General features: G+C 38.8%; 1 protein-coding gene across 2 annotated transcripts in view; it reads right to left on the reverse strand.

The window, feature by feature from the left end:
- Positions 1–1,028: 1,028 nt before the first annotated feature.
- The window catches only part of PREX1 (phosphatidylinositol-3,4,5-trisphosphate dependent Rac exchange factor 1), a 227,997-nt gene continuing 204,179 nt past the window's right edge, over positions 1,029–24,846 (reverse strand). Inside the window, exons 27-40 of one of the 2 annotated variants that reach the window (XM_060772150.2) lie at positions 20,337–20,425; positions 19,139–19,221; positions 18,225–18,315; positions 15,323–15,451; positions 14,335–14,376; positions 13,655–13,872; positions 11,484–11,583; positions 9,894–10,037; positions 9,234–9,348; positions 7,843–7,909; positions 7,258–7,445; positions 4,825–4,927; positions 4,142–4,209; positions 1,029–2,527 (exon numbers count right to left, since the gene is read on the reverse strand). In XM_060772150.2, the coding sequence (XP_060628133.2) occupies positions 2,485–2,527; positions 4,142–4,209; positions 4,825–4,927; positions 7,258–7,445; positions 7,843–7,909; positions 9,234–9,348; positions 9,894–10,037; positions 11,484–11,583; positions 13,655–13,872; positions 14,335–14,376; positions 15,323–15,451; positions 18,225–18,315; positions 19,139–19,221; positions 20,337–20,425 (1,480 nt within the window). In that variant the 3' untranslated portion in view covers positions 1,029–2,484. Of the gene's footprint in view, positions 2,528–4,141; positions 4,210–4,824; positions 4,928–7,257; positions 7,446–7,842; positions 7,910–9,233; positions 9,349–9,887; positions 10,038–11,483; positions 11,584–13,654; positions 13,873–14,334; positions 14,377–15,322; positions 15,452–18,224; positions 18,316–19,138; positions 19,222–20,336; positions 20,426–24,846 lie in introns of both variants that reach the window. The other variant, XM_067468184.1, reaches the window with a different exon arrangement.

Genomic DNA, 24,846 nt, shown 5'->3' on the forward strand with positions numbered 1-24,846 from the left:
CTGGACAAAAAATACCCATGGGAGGCTCAAAGAGAATGCACCAAGATCCTCACTTGGGTGTTAATTCTCTGGCTAATTCATGTGCTACAGCACCTTTGAAGAATTGAGGTGACAGTGTAAATTCTACTTTTGCTACACAGATAACTCCCCACCTTGCATTATACAGTGGTCCTCATTGTTGCCCTGGAGTTTTACAACCCTCAGAATGTAATTCCTATATGCCTTTGGAGACCCCACCAAGTACGCTGCAATTGTGCTGAATGTATGCAGATTATATTTCTCAAAACATTCCCCAGTGATGAAGACCTTGGGACAGTATCCAAGCAGAATGGTCTGGCTTATGGAGCTGGCCTATAGCTGGGCAATAGGAGGTGGATACTTCAGGTGGTCACTTTAGGCAGCAAGATATTAGAGACTAGTGGAAGCAGCAAGAGATTGGAGGACAGATCTCGGTGTGTCACATGGCCAGCCCCATACATTCTAAGCAAGCTTGTCATCCTCAGAGAGAAAATACTGTTCTGTGGCAGTTTTCAAGAAAAGCTAATATTTCAGTCTTTCCAGCTTCTGTAGATGACAAGGAAAACAGGTATCCTCTTTTCCATTGTCTGAGGCAAAAAGTTCAAAGCCCAACATTATGTTCACACACTGGCTAACCACTGGTGCCTATGGGAAGCTCATATACGGACATGAGTGCAACAGCATCCTCCCAGTTATGTTCCTGAAAACTGGTATACAGAAATATAAGATCTCTAGCATGGGACCTTATGGTTTTTGGACCACAGCTATTTCAATTGGCAAATCCAAGGCTGCCATCTGCTGGTCATTTATTAAAAACCACTCTATTAATATACAGTTCTGCAATAAATGAGATTTATGCCCAAGCCAATGCCTCAAATATGCTCAGTTATCAGATAATGTTTACATTACTGCCTTCCTTTCCCAGAGTTTATAAAGGTCAAGTTAAAGAAATTGCCATTGACAGCAAAAGCAGGAAGAAAACATTTTAAAGCATGACAAGAGAAGAAGGATTGAATTGTTAGGAAAGATCGGAGTTTATTAAATGACCTATTTGAAGCCAAAATTAAAATATTCCTCTTCCAATTGCTAGATAAAGAAAGCATAAAGAACTTATATAATGCCCAAGAATAGGCATTTTAGAGGAGACGATGGCTTTAATCTACTATGATAAAGAAGACAGGTTTTTCATGTCCCTTATTGTTATTGTTTTTCCTTGAAGAACATGGATAAGTCATTTAAGGCACTCACTCCAAAATAATGTTATTTCCTGCCTGAGATTGTTGATATACTTCGTTACTTTTGCAGCAAGTAATTTAGAAACAAACTACCTGTGCTTGTAATAATACTGATACAACAGAAAACATTATATATACAACCACAATTTCAACTTATAACCCACTGTACTCTAATTCTTTAAAAAATAACACTTATTAAAGGTTACTTAAATACTGAAAGGCTTTAAATAACGTGACATTATTTTCAATGAACAGAGAAATACTATGCATCTGCTAGCATATTGGCCCCATTTGGAAAAAACTACTCTTTTTCTCATATAGATTGCAACAGCTTCCAACAGATCTTCCATTCCTGATAAATAAGGATAGTTCTGTCCTTATTTTTTTAAAGTCTCATCTGTTCAAATTGTAGGAGCACAGAACTGCTTTGCTTCCTCTTTCATAATGTCATTCTCCTTTTTCTTAAAAAATATCCTTTATTGTCACCTCCTCCTTGAAAATAGTACACAATGGACCATTAGTTCAAAAAGTGTTAATTGCAAACCCTGAACTTTACAGTCAAAGTTAAAAAGACAGTCTTGTATAAAGTCCCATGGAATGTACACTCTGAAGAATGAAGTTTGGTTTATATTGAGATGAAGTGGAAAACAGCTCCAGGAAGACTCCTTTGATGAAACCAAAGATGCGTTACTATTCACGATTTCAAAGTGCAAGGGGGTATGTATATACAAAGAATGTTTCTGAGGCTCTTATTCAAGGCCACTGGCCAACACTGCATTGGAAATGGGATGAAATTCCAAAAACACTTGGATAAGAAGATACTCTTCATGTTGAATTTCCTTTGCTCATCAAAAAGTCAAAATCCACCATGCCCAGCTATCAATCCAGTTAATTCCTAACATTGTAGGGTTTTTGTTTTCCATCTGCTGTGACCATCTTCACCCTTCCTGATCTGGGGCAGAAGGTAATTTCTCAATGCAAACTGGAGTGGATTGTTCTTGAGACCCTCTTCAGCCAACCCAGAAATTGTACCCATGCCCACCCACATAATTCAGTAGAGATGAGTGGAAAAGGTAGTCTCTTAATGCACAGATCTCTCAAGAAACACTGAACCCAGCAATCTCCTCTCTCTTCTGAACTGAGCTCCACCGGCATCAGAGAGGGTCAGTGCTCAGGTAGCATCACACTCTGCTGAACACAGCCAGGACTCGGGAAGAAATTTCCTTCACTTTTATAAATCTCCATCCGCAGGTGGTTGACAGAGCCGATAGATTCTGCAAAAGGTTGATAGTAAAGGTTAATGTGAAGAAGGCAATGGTAGTGGCAAAAGAGCACAATAAAGTAACTGGAAATGTTTCAAATGATCTCCACCAAAGGAATGGATAAATAAGTCATTTGCCATAGAGTACTGGAATTGTTATTGTTATCATTAACCCTCAACTCCCTCATAAATGCCCCATGGTATGAATATATCAAGATGTCTAGAGCTTAGAGACCAAAGATCCATCCAGCCAAGTAATGCCACTATTCATCCAAATGGCTGAAGAGTTCAACAGATTGAGTTGGAAGTCTTTCCTACTTCTGGCATTTTAGATGATGCAGGGATTCCCTGTGTGCACGGCAGCCTCTAAGGTGAGGACTCTTTAAACAACACTTTTTGTTGTAGGCCAAAATATGTACCAAAAAGAAAAGAAATGGAAGAAAAAAGTTTCAAAAACCAAATTGGGTTTTATGTCTGACTTTGACAAAAACTATTAACACGAAAGGGACATTTTCAAAAACCATAAGGGTTTGTACCTCCTCTCCAAAGTCTTTGGAATGAGAACAGAGTCAACATGAGTTTTTCAATGGTCTACGATTTAGTTCCTTCACTTCACTTGCATACTATCCTGATATAAAACAAATTAAAGCCAACATCTCAACAAACAATGTTGGTATATGTACTGCCAAGATGAAACTAAGACCCACAGTTCTGGCCAGCACTTAAGATGTGTCACAACACCCCTGTTTTAAGTATTAGATTAGTGCTGCTCTGTGCCCACAGACCCAATAAAGGCAGATAAACAGAAATAGTCTAGTCAGAATCATCTGCCACATAATTGGTAAGCCTGAGGAATCAATGAAAGCGTCAAGGAGGGTGCCAAAGCTGGTAAGCTGAGAGTATTCGTTTAGGGTAATCACTAAATTTTTCTGCTGTTCATTAACTAAAACCCATTTCAGCATATAGCATTACAATGATTAAGAAATGTTAAATACTTCTTATAAGCTAGGTGCAGACAGGAAATGGCAAAACCCAAAAATATGCCCCCATTGATTTTGTAGCCACTCCTCAATAATTCCTCCCACCCTCTACCATCAAATTCACCAAAAACGGATTCTTTTGTATTGAAGACAAGGTGTTCTATCTTACATCTAAGGTTCTAAAAGTGATACTAGCCTTCAAAACAAGGCATGTAAGCTACACACCCCTGGTTTCTAGGGAAAACACTTTCAAAAGGCCAATTCTGGGGAGGGTTAAATGGTCCTTGGAACACTGAGAAATGCCCACTCCAGTTATAGTTCACAGCCAAAGCATTAGTGAAGGAATTAACTTTGCTTATTAGCTGTTTGATTGGTAATCCAGACAGTCAGCACTCTTTCAGCAACTGATAATACCCTGAAAGTTGCATGAAAACTAGTCTCTTTTGTAAAAAAAAAAAAAAAAAAACAGCATCCCCAAAGGGCTTAATGCGGAATGACAGAAGAACAGCTTATAAACATACTGCTGGCATTTATGAGTACAGAAAAAGGCTGGCTTGATGTGTGTGTATGTATGTGTATGTGTGAGAGAGAGAGTATAATGCTGAAATGCATTTCAGGAGAAGTTCCAGCTGTAGGCAGTCACCTACCGCGGCGCAGACTGTGGCATCTGATCCATCACTTTCAGATTTTTTGCAGAGATTTCAACCCTTGGTCCCTAAGGAAAAACAAGATTGAATGGTATTGGCAGTACTAGAAGTAAAGCACTAATGCAAAAAGAGAAATACAAGATTTGTATTTGAAAACCCATTAACTCCTGTTAGTGGTTTTAGAATGCACTCAGGTGGTACATCAGTCATCTGTGTTTACTTAAGATGAAAGGAATCCCAAAGTGCTTCTCCCAACAGCATAAAAGGATGCAAACTATTCCTCTCTGGGAATTTTCTAGGTGCCCCAAGAAAAATTATTTGGTCACTTTTGGCAGAAGTTGTCATTACGATCGAGTTTGCTATTAACCATGGTTTCCTTTTGGTAAGTTCAAGGAGTTGTCCTCTGAAAATAAGAGGGGTCATACTGTATGTACATTATGCATAGGGATTTTTCTACAAATATATTGCTTAAAATGCATGTTTACATACGTATATTTTAACCATATATTCAGCAGAATGGTTAGTATTTGACATAGGCATATTTTCCTACTTCTTTTCGGCTGCAGTATGTGAGCCTGAGCACACTTACTAATTTCATATCTTGCTTGCAATTTAAAGAACTGTACTATTTGCAACATTTATATTTGCTGGTGTGGCTTATTGGATCCTTCGCTAATACTTACTTGTTTTCTCATTATGTCTGTGGCCTGCATGATACACTTAGGCAAGAGCCCATGACTTCGAGCCAGTATAGCTGTTTGTTCCAAGGAAACACTCAATGTACTCCTGTAAAGAGAACACAAAAACTTCTGCATTAGGAAAAGTCATGTCAACTGGCTTAAACTTCAACACTACACACCAGATATAGACATTATTTGGCTCTCCAGATGTTTTGGACTTCAACTCCCAGAAGTCTGGGCTGATGGAACTGTAGTTCCGAGCATCTGAAAGAACAAAGGGTCTCGTGTAACTGACTATACAACCTAAATTCTATGGGGGTTACCTCTGAGTAAATATCAGAAACAATAATAAATGCTTATTTGTGTTTTCAGCAGAGTAAATTTTCATATTTCCCTCTATGTGTTCATTTTTGGAGTTCTAATTTAGAATGTTATCATTAAAGTTTATTTAAAAATGATATTCTTAATGTTGGTTTACAGTCTTATCAGTCCTAATACTGCTAATCCTCACTGTTAAGCTTTAGATGATTTCTTCCTTTGACTTTTCTTCTTCTTTTTTATATTTCTTTGTTATTTTGTTAGGTATTCCTTCTTCATTTTGGAAATAAAGTGAATAATCTTTACAGCTCAAAACTTATTCCTCATAAAATTCATTCCATCGATGCATTCTCTGCACAGAAAATAATTATTTCTCCATAGAAAACGTTTCAGTGCAGAGAATTATGTTTCCTGCACAGAAAACCATATGGAAATTAAGTCCCAAACTGCAAACAGTTCTTGAAATCTGTGCAGTTTTTGAAGGTTTTCTTGAAGGAGCAAGAAAACGAATAAATGTACACATTACTTTCTTGAGGAACAAAATTAAAGCGGGATTACATTACTAATTAGGAATTTTGGCATGAGAAACTAATTTGAAATGGTACAGACATTTTTGCTTCTAGGTCAGAGGTGGACAACTTCCAGACATAAGACAATCCCTGCAGGCAGGATCACCATCTGCTACACTAGTTGTTGTAGCTTGGTGGCAACTACAGTGTTCCTTGTATACCATATTCCATATGAGACTACTGGACAAGAAATCAATTTTCCTATTGGATGCAAAAGAAAAGGACAAAAAAAGAAAGGGAAAAAAGCACTGTGTATTGCTTTGTTTCTGCAATTGACTCTGTACCAAGAAGGGGTAGATGGAGCTATAAAATAAAGATACAATGGACTAATATAGTCCATGGCTATGAAGAGCTTAAAAACATTATTTAATTAAAACTCTCAGAATCCCACTTGGAAAGTCTAGTCCAACAAGTATAAACCTTTCCAAGCACAGTGAAAACATATGTCCTTGCACTTTGCTATTCTACTGCTGAATACACATACCCAGTGTGGAATACATCCCACCAAATTAAAATAGTGGGTGTGGCACTTAATGAGACATGTCACATTATCACAGGATGTTTACACCCCATATCACTGGAGAAACTATACTGTTTAGCCAGTATTGCACCACCTGACATCCACCAGGAGGTAGCGGCCAGTAATGAAAGGACTGAGGCATTGACATCTCTGGCCCATCCACTGTTTGGATACCAGCCAGAAAGCCAATGCCTTAAATCAAGAAATAGCTTCCTAAGATCTTCAGAGACATTCACAGGAACACCTCAGCAAATGAGAGTCCAAAAGTGGCAGCTTAAAACCCTAAACCTCAATCCATGGCCCCAGGGCTGAGAACGGCGGTCAACAAATGCAGCAAATAAATAAATACTGGATGAGAGACCCCTCCCACCCACCCCCGGCACACAGAAGACTGGTCAACTTGCTGAACAGACTGCGTTCTGGCACCACAAGATGCAGAGCTAATCTTTACAAATGGGGCTACAAAGTAGAGTCTGTGGAAGAGTCAGTAAGCAGGATGCTTTACCTCCAGCTAGAATTCCAAGTTTGGGCAAAACACCTCCAGGAGGGGAGATTATCTTAATCACAATTCCCCCGCCTTACCTGATAATATTCTGCAAATCACTCACATACTTAGGGGATGAGAAACATCTCTCCTGGAGGTGTGTTGCCCAAACTTGGGATTCTAGCTGGGGATAAAGCATCCTGCTTTCTGACTCTTACACAGAGTCTACGGCATGTGAGTGTGGAAAAGAGCAAACCACAGACCACCTACTACAATGCAGCCTGAGCCCTGCTACATGCACAATGGAGGACCTTCTTATAGCGACACCAGAGGTACTCCAAGTGGCCAGCTTCTGGTCAAAGGACATTGAGAATAATGCCAAATTTTTAATTTTGTGTTTTAAATGCATTGTAACTGTATCTTCAATTTGCTTCTGACATGATAAATAAATAAATACCATGTGTTGTGGACCCTTCTTCTGGGTCATAGTTATGTCCACAAAAAGTACATTCACAAGAGATGGAAATCTTGTGTACAATTCTCACCTTTGCATCCCTGTGCCACACATTACAAGCTGGCAGGCTCCAAGACGATAACAGAGTTCAGATGATATAGGTAGCAGTCCAGCTCCTGCAATGTAACTGCTAGAATATCCAGACTGGCTGCCTTTCATACTGACAAAAGATTTCATTAGTCTGCAAAGTTCATCCATAGCATTGATGGGGCGAATTAGCTGCAGAAGAATACAAATAATGCATCAGTGGATCATGTCTGCCTTCTCTACCTATTGTTCTTTCTTCTCACAGACAACTATGCCCAGTCTAATCCCTTACACCACATAATCTTTCACTATAGCAGTTGCCTGTTAACCTTTTGCCATCCAGGATTTGTTGGATAACATTCCCAAACAAAATTGCTATACTGATTGGGGAGATATGGTTCAATACAACTGGAGGGCACCAGATTGATGTAAGGATGCCTGAATACGCAATCAAGTCTGATTTGAACTTTTACAAGTGATGGCCTATACCTGATAAAGCACAATCAGAAACATTTATCGTAGCTCAAGGGTACTCAGCCCCATTTTCCCAACCATATATCTTTGTAAAATGAAATAAAAGTTTCTCTACCTGATCAATTTTCACAGCTGTGGTATTAGAATCTGTAGGCAAGTTTGATCTCTCAAGATAAAATGTCCTGAAATTAAACAACCAATAAATAATAAGTAAGTAAAAATAAAGGTTTTCCGTCAACATTAAGTGTAGTCGTACCCAACTCTGGAGGGTGGTGCTCTTCTCCATTACTAAGCTGAAGAGCCGGCATTGTCTGTAGACACCTCCAAGGTCATGTAGCCAGCATGACTGCATGGAGCATCGTTACTTCCAGCTAGAGCGGTACCTACTGATCTACTCACATTTGCATGTATTCGAACTGCTAGGTTGGCAGAAGCTGGAGCTAACAACGGGAGCTCACCCCTTCCCGAGGATTCAAACCACCGACCTACAGGTCAACAAGTTCAGCACTTCAGCAGTTTAACCTGCTGTGCCACCACAGCCTCTTAAATAATCTGTAGCAGCTTGCAATTTGTTCATTTCAAGTAATTCTTTTGATTCATCTCCAAGGAAAGAAGGATCAGTTAGCTAATGGTTGAGCACGTATTGTCCGTTAAGTTGCTTTGCACAAAAATGTGTCAGAATTACAAGAATCTTGGCTTGCAGTGAAAAAATTAATCTTCTTCATAGCTTTGCTTACAAAAAAAATATTGATGTGTATAGGATCTCCAGCTATGTTTATCTGTTACAGGGTGACAAAATAATGTGAACTGGTTGAAATGGAAACCATGCCTATGTTCTTCACTTCCTCATCCTCCCCTCACCTTCTATTATATAGCCTAGCATGGTAAGCCATCATTTTCTATGAAATACACACTGGGAATCTAATTTTTGTTCTGCTTGTAAAACAGAAGCATACCCTGGTTTCAAGTACTGCTTTGTAAGGACACCTAAACCTGAGTTGGCAGAAGACGTGAGGTTTAGCTGACTTGGTCTATTCATGCAGCCTCTGGACTCCCTCCACATTGAGATTTTCTTTTTAAAAAAAACCCTGGAAAATTTGCTGCTGCCAGAAGCCTCCAGAAGCCTCTAGAGAGGCATGGGCAAACTTTGGCCCTTCAGGTGTTTTGGACTCCGACTCCCACAATTACTAACAGCCAGTTGCTCTTAGGACCCATCTACACTGCATTATATGGTCAGTGTAGACCAGGAATGGCCAAACTTTGGTCCTGCACTGTTAGGAATTGTGGGAGTTGAAGTCCAAAACACCTGGAGCGCTGAAGTTTGCCCATGCCTGCTCGAGAAGTCGTGATGCTCTTTTAACATAAAATGCAGGATTGCTAATTCTTCTTTCTTTTCCTCACTCCTAAGGTTCAACAAAAGCAGAACAATGATTTTTTTTTGAAAAATATATTTAATTTTTTGTCCAATGGTTATTAACAAATATAATTTCTTTAATATCACCCTACCTGAGTTTGCGATAATACTGTTGCACCTTCTCAAGTGACATGGAATTAATTTGCTGCTGAAACTCTTCTAGAGACAAACCACTGGGCAAGGTCTGGCCTTCCAGATTTTCAAGAGCTGTAAAGGTTTGCATGGAAAAATGTATGTATTTGTTAGATGTGTTTTCTTTGTCTATCTCCAAAATGAATCTATATGAGTGCACACAACATTTTTGCACATACAGTAGTTTGCAATTGTCATTCATTATCAGCATTCATTATCTCCCAGCTAAGTAATCCATGTCACCATACTGATTGGGTATGGTGAGGAGTATAATCCAACAAGGCAGGGGGGCACTAGCTGATATATTATCTCAGCCTTGAAAAACAAAACAACCCCCCACCCCCCAAAAATCAACAATTTACTGTGGTTGACCTTATGCTTATCCTCCTTCTGTACTTTTTGCATAAAGTACTTTCCTAATTACTTTTACCTGTCTTGATTTTTATAATTTAATTTCCTCTGTCTTTACCAGTATCACAGTTTAATAATTTCTGACAGGACCATGAACTGGGGACATTGTTTATTGCTATCACACAGGGCTCAATTAGAGCCCAGTCTACTCTAATTACATCACAGCTAATTGCATTTTTAAAAGCCAAAGAAAATAATTTCACCTGCACCTTTTGTAAAAAGCACCGCATGCAGCTTCAGGCTTCCCCCATTCTGAAATCGGGACGGCAGTTTTGAAAAGTAATAATTGTCCAGGTAGAAGATAACCTTCAAAACTTGTCGATTTCCTTCAACATGATAGAAAACATGGGTATCTGGACAAAGAAAGACAGACATTCACATGTGTTACACGTAGAGAAACACTGGGAAAAACACAATGACAAAACAATTGGAAATAAATTCCACTGGGCAATAGAGATATAGTAACAAAGAAATTTCATGCATTGGATCAAAAGTCCATCAATTAGGTCCCTTTCTTTCTTTCTTTCTTTCTTTCTTTCTTTCTTTCTTTCTTTCTTATGGCAACTAATCCATGGCAACTGGTGGCTTTCTTATCACCAGGACAGTGAGTCTGTCCTAAATGGAAATACAAAACACATGCTTTGAGGAGAGTTAGAGTGTTGTAGTAGCTCAGGGTTCAAATCTTTTCTCACCATAGAATCCCATTAGGTGATCTTGGGTAAGTTACACTATTCTAACTTAAAAGGAAGGCGATGACAAACTTTCTATATATAAATGTTACCAAGAAAACCCTCTGATAAGGTCGCTCCAGGTCAGAACACTTGGGCAATAGAGTTCACCACCTGGATAGGTCTTTGAAAACCCAGACTCAAAATTCACCACTCTACAATACAGGATTCCTTAATCTTTTAGCATCTCACTTTCTAATGACTCACTCTTTTGATTGATATAATTACAACTATGTAATTATATCAGTCTTTAGTTTGCTATTTCGACCATGTGCTGCCTTTCCCTGCTCTCTTGGCCAACTTAGCATCATCTAGTACTCAGTCTTGCATATGCAATCTAAAAAAGGACTTGGTTCCATTTTTCAACTGTTTTCAGTTTTTGACATCGATGATATTGAAGGAGAAGTACTGGAAGACCCCCTTCAAGGAGAGATTATGCCCCCACAAGTCAGGACACAAAGAAACAACTAAGCATGTGCTCCTTCAGTGCTAAGTTTTGTGCTGCAGCACTTAAAATTAGATGGATGATGATCAACCTCGCAAGGCAACACCCTGTCAGGAATGCAACTAGAGCAACCTGTTAAAGCTGAAATGCTACTAGACTTGTAATGTGCCCCTCCTGTCCCCTTTAGTGCCCCCCCCCCCCCAGTGCTATGACCAATCCTATCAGTCTCCCCTCCACCACCACCCCGGTTCCATGCCTGCTACATTGACCTATGTTTTTAAACTGTGATTTCAAACTGTTTCCTAATCTGTTTTTTATAATTGCTTCGCTAAGGAACTGCGTTTTCCCTTCCCAGGATGTTGTGCCCCACTTTATGCTTTTCACAGACCATAATAAAGTTTATTGGTTGGTTGTTGGACAGTACCATGATCCTTATCCCATTGAATAAGTGGAGGAAAATAGTATGGAGCTGTACAGAAACCTGCAACAAAAGGCTTCAAGGAAGTAGGCAAGGGAAATAAGGAAGCAGGTCTCATTTGGTCCACATGCTCAAATTTCCTCATCCCTGATTTTATACAATGCTCAGAAAATACCACAAAATAAAGGAAAATGAGGCATAAACCTACTTGTTACAAAGCACTCATCCAGTTGCTTGAAATAAAAAGTGACTTTGTCCAGCTCTGAGAGGGTGGCCTGAATATCTTCAAGCATGATTCGCTCCTCTTTCTGTGAGGAAAATAAATGGGAAAATATGGATAGGGTCCAAGGATGGATACATTCATACCACAGACAAATGTTTCTTTACAAAATGTGCAAAACTGTAGGAAAAAAGGTTGATTCCTTCCAAGGCAATGTGAATCTAGGCAATGTGAAACTTAACTGAAAATGTCTCCTATGATGCAATTCTAGCTGGTAATATTATTTTACCTTTACCTTCCAAATTCAACTGGTTGATATGAAGCTGATAGTCCAGTCAACTCTATCCATTAAAATGAACCATTCAAGTACCAACCAAGTTAAAAGAACTACAACAAAATCCTGATCAAACCTGATATTAGTTAAACATAATATATGTGTGCATGCACACATAGACATATATATTTGTACACAAGCACGTATATATGCACTTATCTGTATATTTTTGCCAATATATCTCCTTTCTTCCATATTTGAATCATAAAATCAGGGCAGACTTTTAATATGTATTTTGAGGTCCAAGAAAATGACAATCAGGGCAACATGGAAACTTCATTTAAAGTACAGTTGTTTGAAGGAAATATCTTGGCAAAATAGGAAGTATCCATCTCTACAGAAATATAATTTTGCCTTATCCCACACACATCCCACCCACACACATTATTCTTCCATCTCAAACATTAAACATTTGTTTAACCAGGTTCCCGTTCACCTATGCAGCCTAAATATAATTCATGTCCTAGGAAAATAACATTTCCCCAGAAGAGGGCAGAAGAGTACAGATTACCACGATTCACAGTCGCTTCTACAATCTCCTCTACAGTACATTTCAGACCCATTTCTAAGTCCAGCAGGCAGAGACCAGCTTATATGTGGAAATAACAATGCCCAACTTTTTTTAAAAAAAAAACTTCTTTCTAGGATGGGTAGAGCCAAGAAAGATTGACTTCAATAAGATAGGGACCAGAGCACTTAATTTAGGTGATTGCAAAGTGCAACCCTGAGAACAAAGGAACTTTCCCCATCTCCAAGAATATTTGTGTGACTTTCAAAGCTCTCCTTGTTCCTGCCTCATTTCCACAAAATGAACCGCACCTCCTGGAAGCAATTTAGCTTTGAAATAGATTGCAGTCCTTTTCTACCCCACATTGTTTAAAATTATCATGCTCATTTTTTTGCAAAGCCAAGAGTGGACATCTGGGGGGGGGGGGGGTCTGTTACTATACTAGGGGTTTATTTTTGTGTCCTAAAATTTGGAGCATCTTGCATGACCTCCCATCACCCTCAAACCAAGGGGCAAAATAATGGTTCTCAGTTGCGCACATCTCAATAAAAACAATATGCAGAGAATACTTTGGCAGGAAGCAATTATCATATTGTTGTGTGCCTTCATGCCACTTCTGACTTAAAGTGACCCTGACAAAGCTATCACAGAACTGTCTCAGATTACTTTAGAGGCAGATTACTATTGCTTACCTAAAAGGCAGTAGTTCTCAACCTGTGGGTCCCCAGATGTTTTGGCCTTCAACTCCCAGAAATCCTGACAGTTGGTAAACTGTAGGCCAAAACAAATGAGGACCCACAGGTTGAGAACTACTGCTCTAAGGATAAGAGAGTGTTGCTTACCCTCAATCACCCTGTGAATTTTCACAAGACAAGTGGGGTTTCCAACTCTGGTCTCTCAGAGTTTTAGTACAACACTCAAATTGCTATACCACATTGCTCTCAAATTATTGCTGTTATTGTTGTGTTCCTTCACACAATTTCTGACCTATGGCAGCCCTAAGGTGAACCTATCACACGGCGTGAAAATGTTTGAATATATGACATTGCCTGACTTGTGTCACTCCAATGCTTTATCTAGTTCAGTATGCTCTGCACAGGAAGCCCAATCAGTTGAAGAACATGCATGTGGCTCCACTCATGTGGCTGAGGTATTGATGGCACGTATCACAACAGGAGAATAGAAGGGGAGTATGGTTATTTTGAAAGAATTGATATAATTTTGTTTAAAAGGTTTCACTTTCTCAGCCTTAGAAAATGTTTTTGGGGCAGTTCCTTGTTTTGGTTTTCATTTGAGGAAACCACTATCCATGCTTACCACACTTGGAGACAGCAAGGACTGGTAGTTGAGCAACACCCCAGTGGCTGCTATCTGCTCTAGCCACTTCTTGCTGGCTTCCCTGCTGCTCTCTTCATACTCCCCATTGTTGTTGTATCTGTAGTTCAGAGCTCCTAATAACTGCTCAGAGAATGTGCAGATGGCAGCCACCAAGGCCTGGCAAAAAATTGCATCTCGTCTCAACTGCAGTTCAGGATCTAGGAAAGAGAAGAATCCCACATAATTAGAAGGAGTAGACCAGCAGGCTTGGGCATACACCCACCCTACATTCATGAACCACACCTTTTCTGGGCAAAATAGAAAATGAATGCCTATCCCAGAAGCCCCTAGGAGCCGCAATTCACCCTTTAAATATCTGGAAGAATTCCCCTGCATTGCCTGTTCTTGATAAATGTTAGTTTTGGGTTTTTTTAAAAAAAAGGTGGGCTTTAAGTAATTTCCAGGGACTGGGGGGAGGCGTTTTTGTGAATTTGTGTAGCACTTTAAAGGATCTGAGGGAGAAAAGGGTCACATAGACCTGCCTTAGATGGTCACCACTGGACCAAGATTCTGTTAGGGAATTACATTCACACAGTAATGCAATTTAATTATTATTACTAATGTATGTTTGTTCCCATGTTAAGAGATTATCCAAAGAGAGCATCAAGGAACTACTTTACCTGTGCATTTCAGCAAGGCCAAAACAAGCTGATTCTTTCCATCTAGAAAGCAAAGGAGAACATAAGTAATATATTAATACTAATGTATAATTACATGACTCTTAACTAAAGCTACAGGTGTTGAAACTATAGCAGACCTACAAATCACACACTGTATAAGCCTTTCCTTCTTAATCCAATGAGCTGGTTGTGGTGTTACTCAATAAGAAAGATAAATTCCTCTACATAAGTTCAGAGGTACATTTTAAATTGTATAACTAGTTCTAGCAGTCAGCCCCAATGTTGGGGGAGAGGGGAATCCCTGGCTCCAATAAAAACAACAGGTCTATGATTCTATGACTGGGGCAACCAAGTAAACATGAAAACACTCTATGTCAGTTTGACAGTGTGAAAGTCCCCCCACCCCAAATATATTTAAAGAATCATTGTACTTTAATCCTTAGGGGCTCATATGTACTAACAAAGAGCTGCAGGATGTTCTAATGGGAAGGAACACATTAGACTTCTGTCCAAATTGCCCAGAGGACCAAAGATCTATCATCAAATATATCCCAATATTCCTTGTCACATGAGAAATTTCAGTCCTCCTATGTCTGTGCAAAGGTGAAGCCATTAAGAACCAGTTCAGATTACATGCAAATAGTTTCATTCCTTAGTGGCTGAGCACATTATTTATGTGAAAAAAATTCCCTGGTTTATTCTCAGAGAGCTCCATGCAAGTTTAGAAGAAATTCCCATCTCTAGCCTTGGAATGCTGCTGCCAGTTGGTGTGGATGAATATGTGAGTGACTCAGCTTTAAGGCACCTTCCTGAATTATCTATGCTTTTAAATCCAAAATTTAGCATCATTTATTCATTTTGGCAGAAATTCACAATATTTGTCAATTTTCGCTGTAACTTGGATATTGTTAGTCACAATCCCTATTCATTAAATTATTTATAATGCTCTATTAAATAATGTATTTTTCCAGGTTCCCTATTCACAAACCTTCCACATATTTTTGTATGGTCTCGACAAGGTTCTTAATACGAAGCGGAAGATTCCATGGATCCTCTTGGATGCTGATCTGAATCTTGTTCCTACTTCGAATGGTCGTTTCCTCTTTCTGCTTAAATTCTGTAGAAAAAGAGAGATGTCTTGTTCAAGCAATCAAGCAGCATCACAATCATTCTAAATGGCAAGTCTTTATTATGTTCATCCTAACCAAGCCCATTCCTCAATGAAGGAAGATTTAGTCAAGAAGTCATGTTTAAGAACAAAAAAATACCCAGTTTTAATAGGGAGTTGGCATTATTCTGTAATTTTTATTCTGTAATGTAATTTTTCTGTTATTTTGTGTCTAACTTTGCTGTATTATTTTTGAGCTTGGTCTCATGTTAGCCACCCTGAGTCCCATTTGCGGAGATGGTGGCAGGGTATAAATAAAGTGTATTATATTATTATTATTATTATTATTATTATTATTATTATTATTATTATTATTCAGTGAAAATCACCTGCAACCCAAGCAGCAATAAAAAACGTAATAGTCAAATAGAAGCACTAAAACCTAATGTAACTGTGAAATAAGATATTTTTTAGTATTAATGTAGTACAGACCTGAAGAATGAGCAGTTCTCCTGGTTAGGTTAAAACTCTCAGTATTCCTGAACATCACCAGCAATGCTAGTTGGGATCTTGGAAGATGCCATTCAGCATTTGGGGGGTTATGTCTTCTCAACTCCTAGTTTGTTTGTTTATTTATTTATTTACTATATTTGTATACCGCTTTTCTCAGTCCTCGGGCAACTCAAAGCGGTTAACAATAGCAAAATTCAATGCTCAAAACATCATAAAACAGTTAAAAACAATTCAAACAATAGCGTAATAAACAATCAATTAAACATCAATATAACATCTCATTAGCGTCTCATAGTTAGAATCAAGATACAGTCTCATCATCCATGGTTCCATATTCCTATATTCATTACACTGCCTATTCAAATGCCTGCTCAAACAACCAGGTCTTCACTTTCCTCCAAAACGCTAACAGGAGGGGGCTGATCTAATTTCTGTAGGAAGGGGATTCCACAGCCGAGGGGCCACCACTGAGAAGGCCCTGTCTCTAGTCCCCACCAGACATACTCGTTTAATGGCTCTCCACTTCTTAGGTCTCCAGTAATGAGGTGTAATCCAAAATGAATTACAGAATATTATACCACACTTTTGAGATTGCCTGATCACACACTAATTAGCTGACTGCTACTTGTAGGAGCAGAACAACTCTGAGCAATTCAGTTATCTGGGTGGAAAATGGGGGGAACAAAGCTTTGTTTTTTTTTTTGTTTTTTTGTTTTTGCAATAGCAATGTAGCGGTTAGATACTATCTAAAATTCATTGATATTTTAGTATTTAAATGTTTAACACCATTTTAATTACTTTATTCAATATTGGGTTTTAAACTCTGTTTTAACATTGTTTCCTGATACCCAGATGTGTGTGTAACCTGATGCTTGTATACTTCTGTACATGTGCTTGTACATGTATGTGTACTCTGACACTCGCACACCCTGTCACTTGTACCTTTTGATGCTGGTCATTGACCGTAATAAATGTTTATTATATCTAAAATTCAAGCCCTAGCCTGTTTATAGTCCTACTGGTAATTCAGAATAGGAAAACACCTTAAATTAATAAAATATAGAACATCAGCCCCTGGAAGAATCAGCATTTAGGAAGTTAGTGCAATTATCTACCCTCTATGTGTACAAAAACCAAAGGAAACCAACATTTGTGGATCAAACCAAATGTAAGTGTTAAAAAAGGATTCCAACCACAACATTTGAAATATGGCAAAGATAAATCTAGTGAGATGCAGAGAGGAAAAGGAAAAGGAAATGTAACATGTGATCAGGACATCTGTTTTATGTCTGTTGCAGAGAAAGGTTGAAGGAAGGGAGAGGAGACTGACTACGCAATACGCAAACCTATTCTCTCATAAGTGAGAGACAGATGAGCAAATTTCCCTTAGCGGACGCTGGGCAGTCGGTCAGGCCAAGCACAGCTCTTAGTTTGCAAATGTGTATTGGCTACGAGTACCATAATGCTAAGGATACCAGTCCTATTCCCAATGGAACTGAACCAGTTAATGTGGCAGCATTAGTTAGCACACATCCGTAAACAATGAGCTACATTCTAGCACAAAAGCCAGAATAAACGTAGTTGAAAGGAGATAATTAATTAGAATACTGTCATTTTGATTGTAGATATATTACAATATCAGAAGCCCCTGGTGGTGCAGTGGGTTAAACAACTGAGCTGCTGAACTTGCTGACTGAAAGGTCGATGGTTCGAATTCAGGGAGCAAGGTGAGCTCCCACTGTTAGCCCCAGCTTCTACCAACCTAGCCATTGGAAAATGTGCAAATGTGAGTAGATCAATAGGTCCTTCTTCTGCAGGAAGGCAACTGCGCTCCATGCAGTCATGCCAGCTACATGAACTTGGAGGTGTTTACAGACAACACCGGCTCTTCGGTTTAGAAATGGAGATGAGCACACCCCCCCCTCAAAATAGGACACAACTAGACTTAATTATCTTTACTATATTACAATATTATGATTCAGAAATAGAAGAAACAAGTTCTTCCTAGCTGCCAGTTGTTAAGTTGACTTATACTGGCAGCTTCCCTTTCAATCAGGCATTTTGGGACCCAAACAATGATGATAACCATGATGCATCTTCAGCGGAAGTTACCTGTATCAGATACGTGAATTCTCTTAAAGGCCTTGACTTCTACCCCACTCCAAAAAATTTTGTTGTTGTTTTGATAGTTTAAAGAATAGATATCGTTTCACTGAAGAGTATTCCTGGATCTAAGCAAGATACATTAGATACATAGGAATGGGTTTACCTTGCAAACTGTGATCCATTGGAAAATGTTTGGTTTCTTCGAAGGCCTTGCTTATTACTGGTCCTTTCAGAAGGGCATTGATAGCATCCACCTGCAAAAAGACCATATTTTATCTGCTTCTGACAGTTCTCTGGGCATTTCAAAAGAAGACTAAAGAATGCTGCATGTCCTGGTCTAAAACACAGATGATGAATTGCAAAGTTTTGACTCAACAGAATAAAAAAATGCTGTTAAACAGGAATTTAAAGAATAGCAGGTTTGCCAGTAAGACTGACAAACATGAAATATTATTCACTTTTTTTTACTATACTCTTCTTTCCAAAAAAAAAAGTCCAAAACTGCTAACCAAAAATAATGGAACACCAATAGTAATAGCAAATATGCAAAATTTGCTATTTAGTTTCATTAAGATAAAAAGGGTAGATAATGATAATGATATACCTAACAATAATGCTTGGACTTGGCAGAAATGGACAAGAGGACATGATTGATAGTAACTAGATTTGACAGAGGACTGGACAAATTCATGTAGAATAGGATTCCGGGAGTTGTCGTTTTTACAACCTCTAGTCACAGTTTTGTTCAGAGAAAATAGATTTGCGAACTCTTGTGAACAAGGCTCTTGTGAACAAGACACAACTATTGCCTTTGTTCCCTGACAGTGATATTCCAGAGACATTCTAGCTAACCAGTGATGTAAATGCTTAACTAGATGGGTCCAAGTCCTGATTAAACAAAATAATATATAGGTTTTTCAGACTTCCATCAGGACATGTCTTCAACTTAGTCTCCAAGTCTTCCTCCACAATCCAAGTTGTTTTGCTAACCATGGAAAATAAGGTGTACTCTGAGAATGTGGGGCAAAGTAACAGATGAATCTACTATTCTTCATGTAAACTGTTCAGGTCACTTACCTGATTAAAAAGATGTTCAAGGCAGCCATGCAGTTTGTCTTGTTTGTCTGATGGTATCCTCATGTCACTGGGAAGTTCATCCCCTAATTAAAAAAAATACGAAGCTTGGGCATGTTCTTTTATCGCTGACTTTGTCCATGCATATATTTGTTGTTTTAGTTCTTATATTTGCTTTTCCACTACTTTCCTTCACTCCTTAAATCACTGACGATATTCCAGGTTTCAGAACCCTCCCCTTTGTTTCCATGAAGTCTACATCATTGGTAGAGCTATCAGGTTTGATCTCTTTCTAAGGAAGCATAGATATGCTAGATGGGTCAACAGGAGATGTGCGAAACAGTCAAGCAGAAGCAAATATTATCCCTTCTTTTTCTTGTCAGTAGTGACCATTTCTCAATTGATCTGATTATCATCTCTAGTTTAAGTCATAGCCAAACAAGCCATCTGAACATATTTTATCTATTTCAGAAGCTAAGTACTTGAACGAGGGACCAAAGCTAACAGAGTTAGATCAAGGAAAGAATATTCCTGAAACTTAGGGAGTTGCTGACTATCAGAGCTGGCCACACTAGGTTGCTTCAACATGACACTTTCCCACTTTTCAGGGTGTGATTGCCAAACTGACCTCAGAATATTCCCTATCCACCCAGATTAACTATTTGACTTAGGGCCCTTCCAGACAGGCCAAAATCCCACAATTTTGGTGGAGGGTGGCAGCTAGATGCCCTTCCAGGTTGATCAGGAATCGACCTGGGAAGCAATCTAGCCATCCTCCAGCCCCCCCCCTTCCCCTCCATTTTCCTTAAGAACTTAACAGAGAGGCTTGTAAATGGAGGCAGGCCTTTTCTACAGAGAACCTGTCATGGGGCTGGAAGAGGAGGGTGACAGTGCCATCCCAGTGCTCCTAGAGTCCAAAAAACTGGGATAGTGTGAAGATTGATCCTCAGAATTGTAAAAGCAGTCCTTACAGACCCAACCCCTGCAAAAATCTGGTCCTCATCATTTTTTTAACCTAGAGTAAATCTGGAATCCATTATGAGTTTTGGTCCTGTGATGAACAGCCCTTGGAGTTTTGACAAGGAAGCTGGTGGCAGAGGAAGCAATAAGGAAACACAGATCGGCATCTGAATAATAGACAAGTATCTGCTTATCAGCCTATGAGTGCTTGAACCCACCTGGAAGTATGACATTCACTCACCTGATCCCATTTCATCACTGCCCAGGTAAGAGCTGTTACTCCGCACACTAGTATAGGAAAGCACCGAGTCCCTGTTACTGTTACATTCACTGAAAGAAAGGGGAAAGGATGCATAAATACTAGGGAATGCAACAGAATGTCAAAAATACTCAGCACATTTGAGGGAAAGTTCATGGATTTTTTCCAGTTTTGTCCTGCCTATCTTCAAGTGTGTAATCTGCTTTACATTGGCTCTCCTAATTTAGTGCAGTAAGACAATACTATGCTGTTGTGTCAAAAGGCTTTTGAACTTTGTCCTAGCCAGTTGCATTCTCCACTGATGAAGATGGATTGCAGAACTGGGACATTACTCTTTGTTCCAGAGTTCACAGGAGCAACTGAAGATGATAAAGGGAAAAGGAGAAGGCTGTGAATTGAGAATGAAATCCAGCACCATTTTTCATGATGCTGGAGCATAAAGAATTTATAGCTAATTTGAATGCTTAGTTTTGTTCAAAGTCCAGTTTTCATTCAAAACCTTTTAACCTTTTCTATTTATCTTAACATTGTGCACTTCTGTGGATACTTGTTAACATCAAGCAGCACAGCAATTTAGAAAGGGAAAACTTTTTGGGTTTTTTACATGTTATGCTACCTCTTTCATTCCTACATGACTTGGAAATCAGTGCTTTGATATTACTTAATGCCAGGCAATCAATGATGAATCTTTGAAATGTAACACTGAGCAATAGCTAGCCAGAAAATCTGTGGAACTGATTGTTAAAGCAATAAATCAGCATGAATATGGGAGTTCAGATAATGTTAACCTCTGAAGATTTGGTTCTCTGGTATAAGGGACAGCAGCTTGTTCAGGTTTTTACACAGGAAGTCCAAGACATGAACATTTAACTCATGTTTCTAGAGCAACGGTTCTTAACCTGTGGGCCACGGAGCACCAGTGGGCTGCAAAGATGAAAATCTGGTCCGTGGACTTCTTCTTTCTCTATTTATTTGATTTAATTTTTTTTATTTCTGTTCCTTTCATCCACCAGCCACTCCTTCCCTGTCACTGACCATGACATGTGCTCTGTATCAGAAATTAAAGCTGATGTGGTTTATCCAATGCAGTTTTCTGAATCAGCATCCCTAACTGAATCTAAAGTTGACCAAAAACTGTTTCGTAACCCTTTTGGTCATAATGTTGGAGAGCGGTCCCTCGTCAAAGGGGTCCCTCGTCATGTGGTCCCTGGTCAAGTGGTCCCTAGTAAAAAAAAAAAGGTTGGGAACCACTGTTCTAGAGCTTTCAACATTTTACAGATGAAAACCAGGAAACATGCAACAAAGCAACATCAAAGTGTGAATTAAGACAAAAGAAACAATGAGGATGAATGTACAAATGAGAAAAGGCTGCAGCATTTTGCTTTTGCATGACTCTACAGGGAATGGTGAGATTTCACCATCTTCTATTAGGAAAAAGACTCATGAAAATCTAAAACCTTTTGAATGGAGGCAACCTTTTGTCTGTTTTTAATCACTCTTGAACATCTTATACCTACTTATGACATAAAAATGTCAACAGCATTAATAATAGAGCTATGAAAGTACATGATTCTTAAACACTGTCCCTTTTATTAAAATAAGAAAAAGAAATAAGGAGAGAAGAAAAATATCTATTGCCATTTTTCAAGCACAAATCTTTTTGTCATACTGTTGCCAGTGGCATCTATTTCTCCTCATTTCTGATACACCATGTTTTGAACTGCTGAAAGGAAACATAAACTCTTATAAAAGCAAAAAGGTGGTCAAATAGATCCTACCACACAGCGTGGCTAATGCCAAACATCTCTTCTCTTTGCTTCTCTTTCATTCCTGTAACCCCAATGGCATCAATTCCCTAACTAAGAACTAATAGAAAATATTTGATTCTTAAATTTCCATGATACATGTAATGTATGCTGTCTGAATCTAAAGGAGATAATATAGAACTGTCTCTCTCATCTTTAATTTCTGTCTAAATTCTAAAACAAGCAACAGTTCATCTGGGAATCTGGCTTTGATCTCACTGCATCATCCAGGATAAATTAGGTGCAATTATAGAACCCATTAAACAAAATGCACGGAGGAAATAAGAGTAATATGAAATGATTAATAAAATTATTTATGTTTCACTGACATGTGTTTCACACTGTATATGTGGGTTTATACTGAGTCACACTGCCAACAGACTAATCTACCACCCACCAAAAAGTCCTCCTATGGTGTCAAAATCTGGTCTTCAAACCATGAAAATGTGCTTTTCTATTTGTTCAATACTCAGTTCTTAGAAAAAATAAATGCTATTAATTCCTGTGACTAGAAATCTTAAACTCATGACAGCAGTGGTTTAAATTTAGAAAAGAGAGGAAATAGCGCTTCTAATTGGATTGCCATGGCCTATTTTATTTAATGTGCAGATTGCAAAACATGCTGGGGATTTTCTACAAACTACAGCTCTTGGCTACTACTCAGTAGGTTTCTCTGTTTTGTTGTTATATTGACTTCCAGATCCCACAAGGCTCCAGCTCCCACAAGACTAATAACAAAAGAGAAATACCAAGTCCACCTAAATGTGTGTGTACGTGTCTTCAAGTCACCTGTCGATTTATGGCAATCCCATTACCTTTTTCTTGGTCAAGGAATACTTGTAGGTAGTTTTGCCAGTTCCTTCTTCTGAAATACAGCCTACAGCACCTGAATTTATTGGCAGCCTAAATAATCATGCTTCAAACAAACCTAAGGACAATGCATATATGTTTTAGCATATCTGGTGATATCTTTAGGAATGATCATCCCTAGATGGGCAATCCTCCAAAATAAGAAGCTATCAGATAAAAGGGGTCTTGCTTTCTTTCCCCTTTAATTTAAATGTTATGTATTTTTGACAGTTGACTTGGACTGCACAACCCTTTAAGCAGAGTGCTACCTTAAATCAGTGCTAAGGCAACTTAGAAAACACAGAAGCTTATACTCGGGCATGTTACCCTATGATTGCTATAGTATAAACAGCAATAAGAGATTGGCCTTGCGTGTGAACCATTGTATACATTTAATAATGAGTTCTGAATTGCTTTTGTATATCAAAATGAGTGACAGCATTAATACCATAGTAACATTGTGCCCTGATATGCCTCTACTCATAAGCAAATACCAGTCATTTAAATGGGACATTTGAGTATAAGGCAGTCCTGAGTTACAAACATCCAACTTACAAATGACTCAGAGTTAAAAATGGAGGTGAGACAACAGGGAATAAGAGAAATCTACCGATATCATGGGGAGAAGGGGTCTCCACTGAACCTTTCTCACCAATCCTTGTTTCCACAACAAGCCATTTTTTTCAAAATCCAATTATCACAGGGACAGAAAGTGAGGTGAAGAACAAACCAACAGAACCTATTTTGTTCTAACTTGGGACTGCTTGTATATACCCTAAAGCAGGGGTCCTCAAACTTTTAAAGCTGAGGGCCGGTTCACTGTCTCTCAGATTGATGAGGGGCCGGACTCTATTTTGAGAAAAGCATGGACAAATTCCTATGCACACTGCAGATATATTATTTGTACTGCAAAAAACATGAAAGAACAATACAGTACTTAAAATGATGAACAATTTTAACCAACATAAACTTATCAGTATTTCAATGGGAGTGGTGGGCCTGCTTTTGGCTGATCAGATAGTCAAGTTAATTCAGATTGTTGTTGTTGTTGTGTGACTTGAAGTTGTTTCAGACTTAGGATGAACCTAAGTCTAAAGTTTAGACCAGGGTCCAAGTAAATGACCCATGGGCCTTAGTTTGAGAACCCCTGCCCTTAAGGCATCAGATCTTGTCTGTTATTGAAAGCTAAGCAGGGTTAGTATGTGGATGAGAGACTGCCAAGGAAAACCAGGCATTGTAGGCTATATTTCAGTGAAAGGAACTGACAAAACAACCTTGTTAAAGAAAACCCTATGGACTCTCCATCTTTGGAGGTTTTCAAACAGAGACTGCATGGCCATCTTTCAGGAGTGTTTTGATTCCTGCATGGCAGGGAGTTGAGTAGGACAACTCTTGTGGTCCCTTCCAGCTCTATGACTGGATGGAGTCACCACGTCAACAAACAATTTTAAGGCACATACACACAAAACAGGCAGCATGTGGGCCCTGTATATGCTGCTAAACACCAATATTAATCACAGCCAATGTTGAAGAATTATGAGAGCTGTAGTCCATCAACCTGAGGTAGATAAAGAAGAAATCACAAAAGGAAAATGTAACAAAGTGTGATCTCTGAACTCTTTGTATTACTTCCACTCACTTGTACCTTTTTTTTTTCTTTTTGAATACCCCAATTCGGTTGCCTACAGTAGCTGCCTCATTCTACCTAGGCCCAACCATGCTTTTCCATACCTTTACACCTATGGGTTAGAACACTACTTTAGGGACTGAGCCTTCTTTCACCTATCACTCTTTGCCCTCTAAAGAACAAGTGTTCTCACCCAGTAAAGTCCTTTTTG

This window comes from Anolis sagrei, chromosome 4 (assembly GCF_037176765.1).
Source record: "Anolis sagrei isolate rAnoSag1 chromosome 4, rAnoSag1.mat, whole genome shotgun sequence".
In the NCBI taxonomy this organism is placed as follows: domain Eukaryota; kingdom Metazoa; phylum Chordata; class Lepidosauria; order Squamata; family Dactyloidae; genus Anolis; species Anolis sagrei.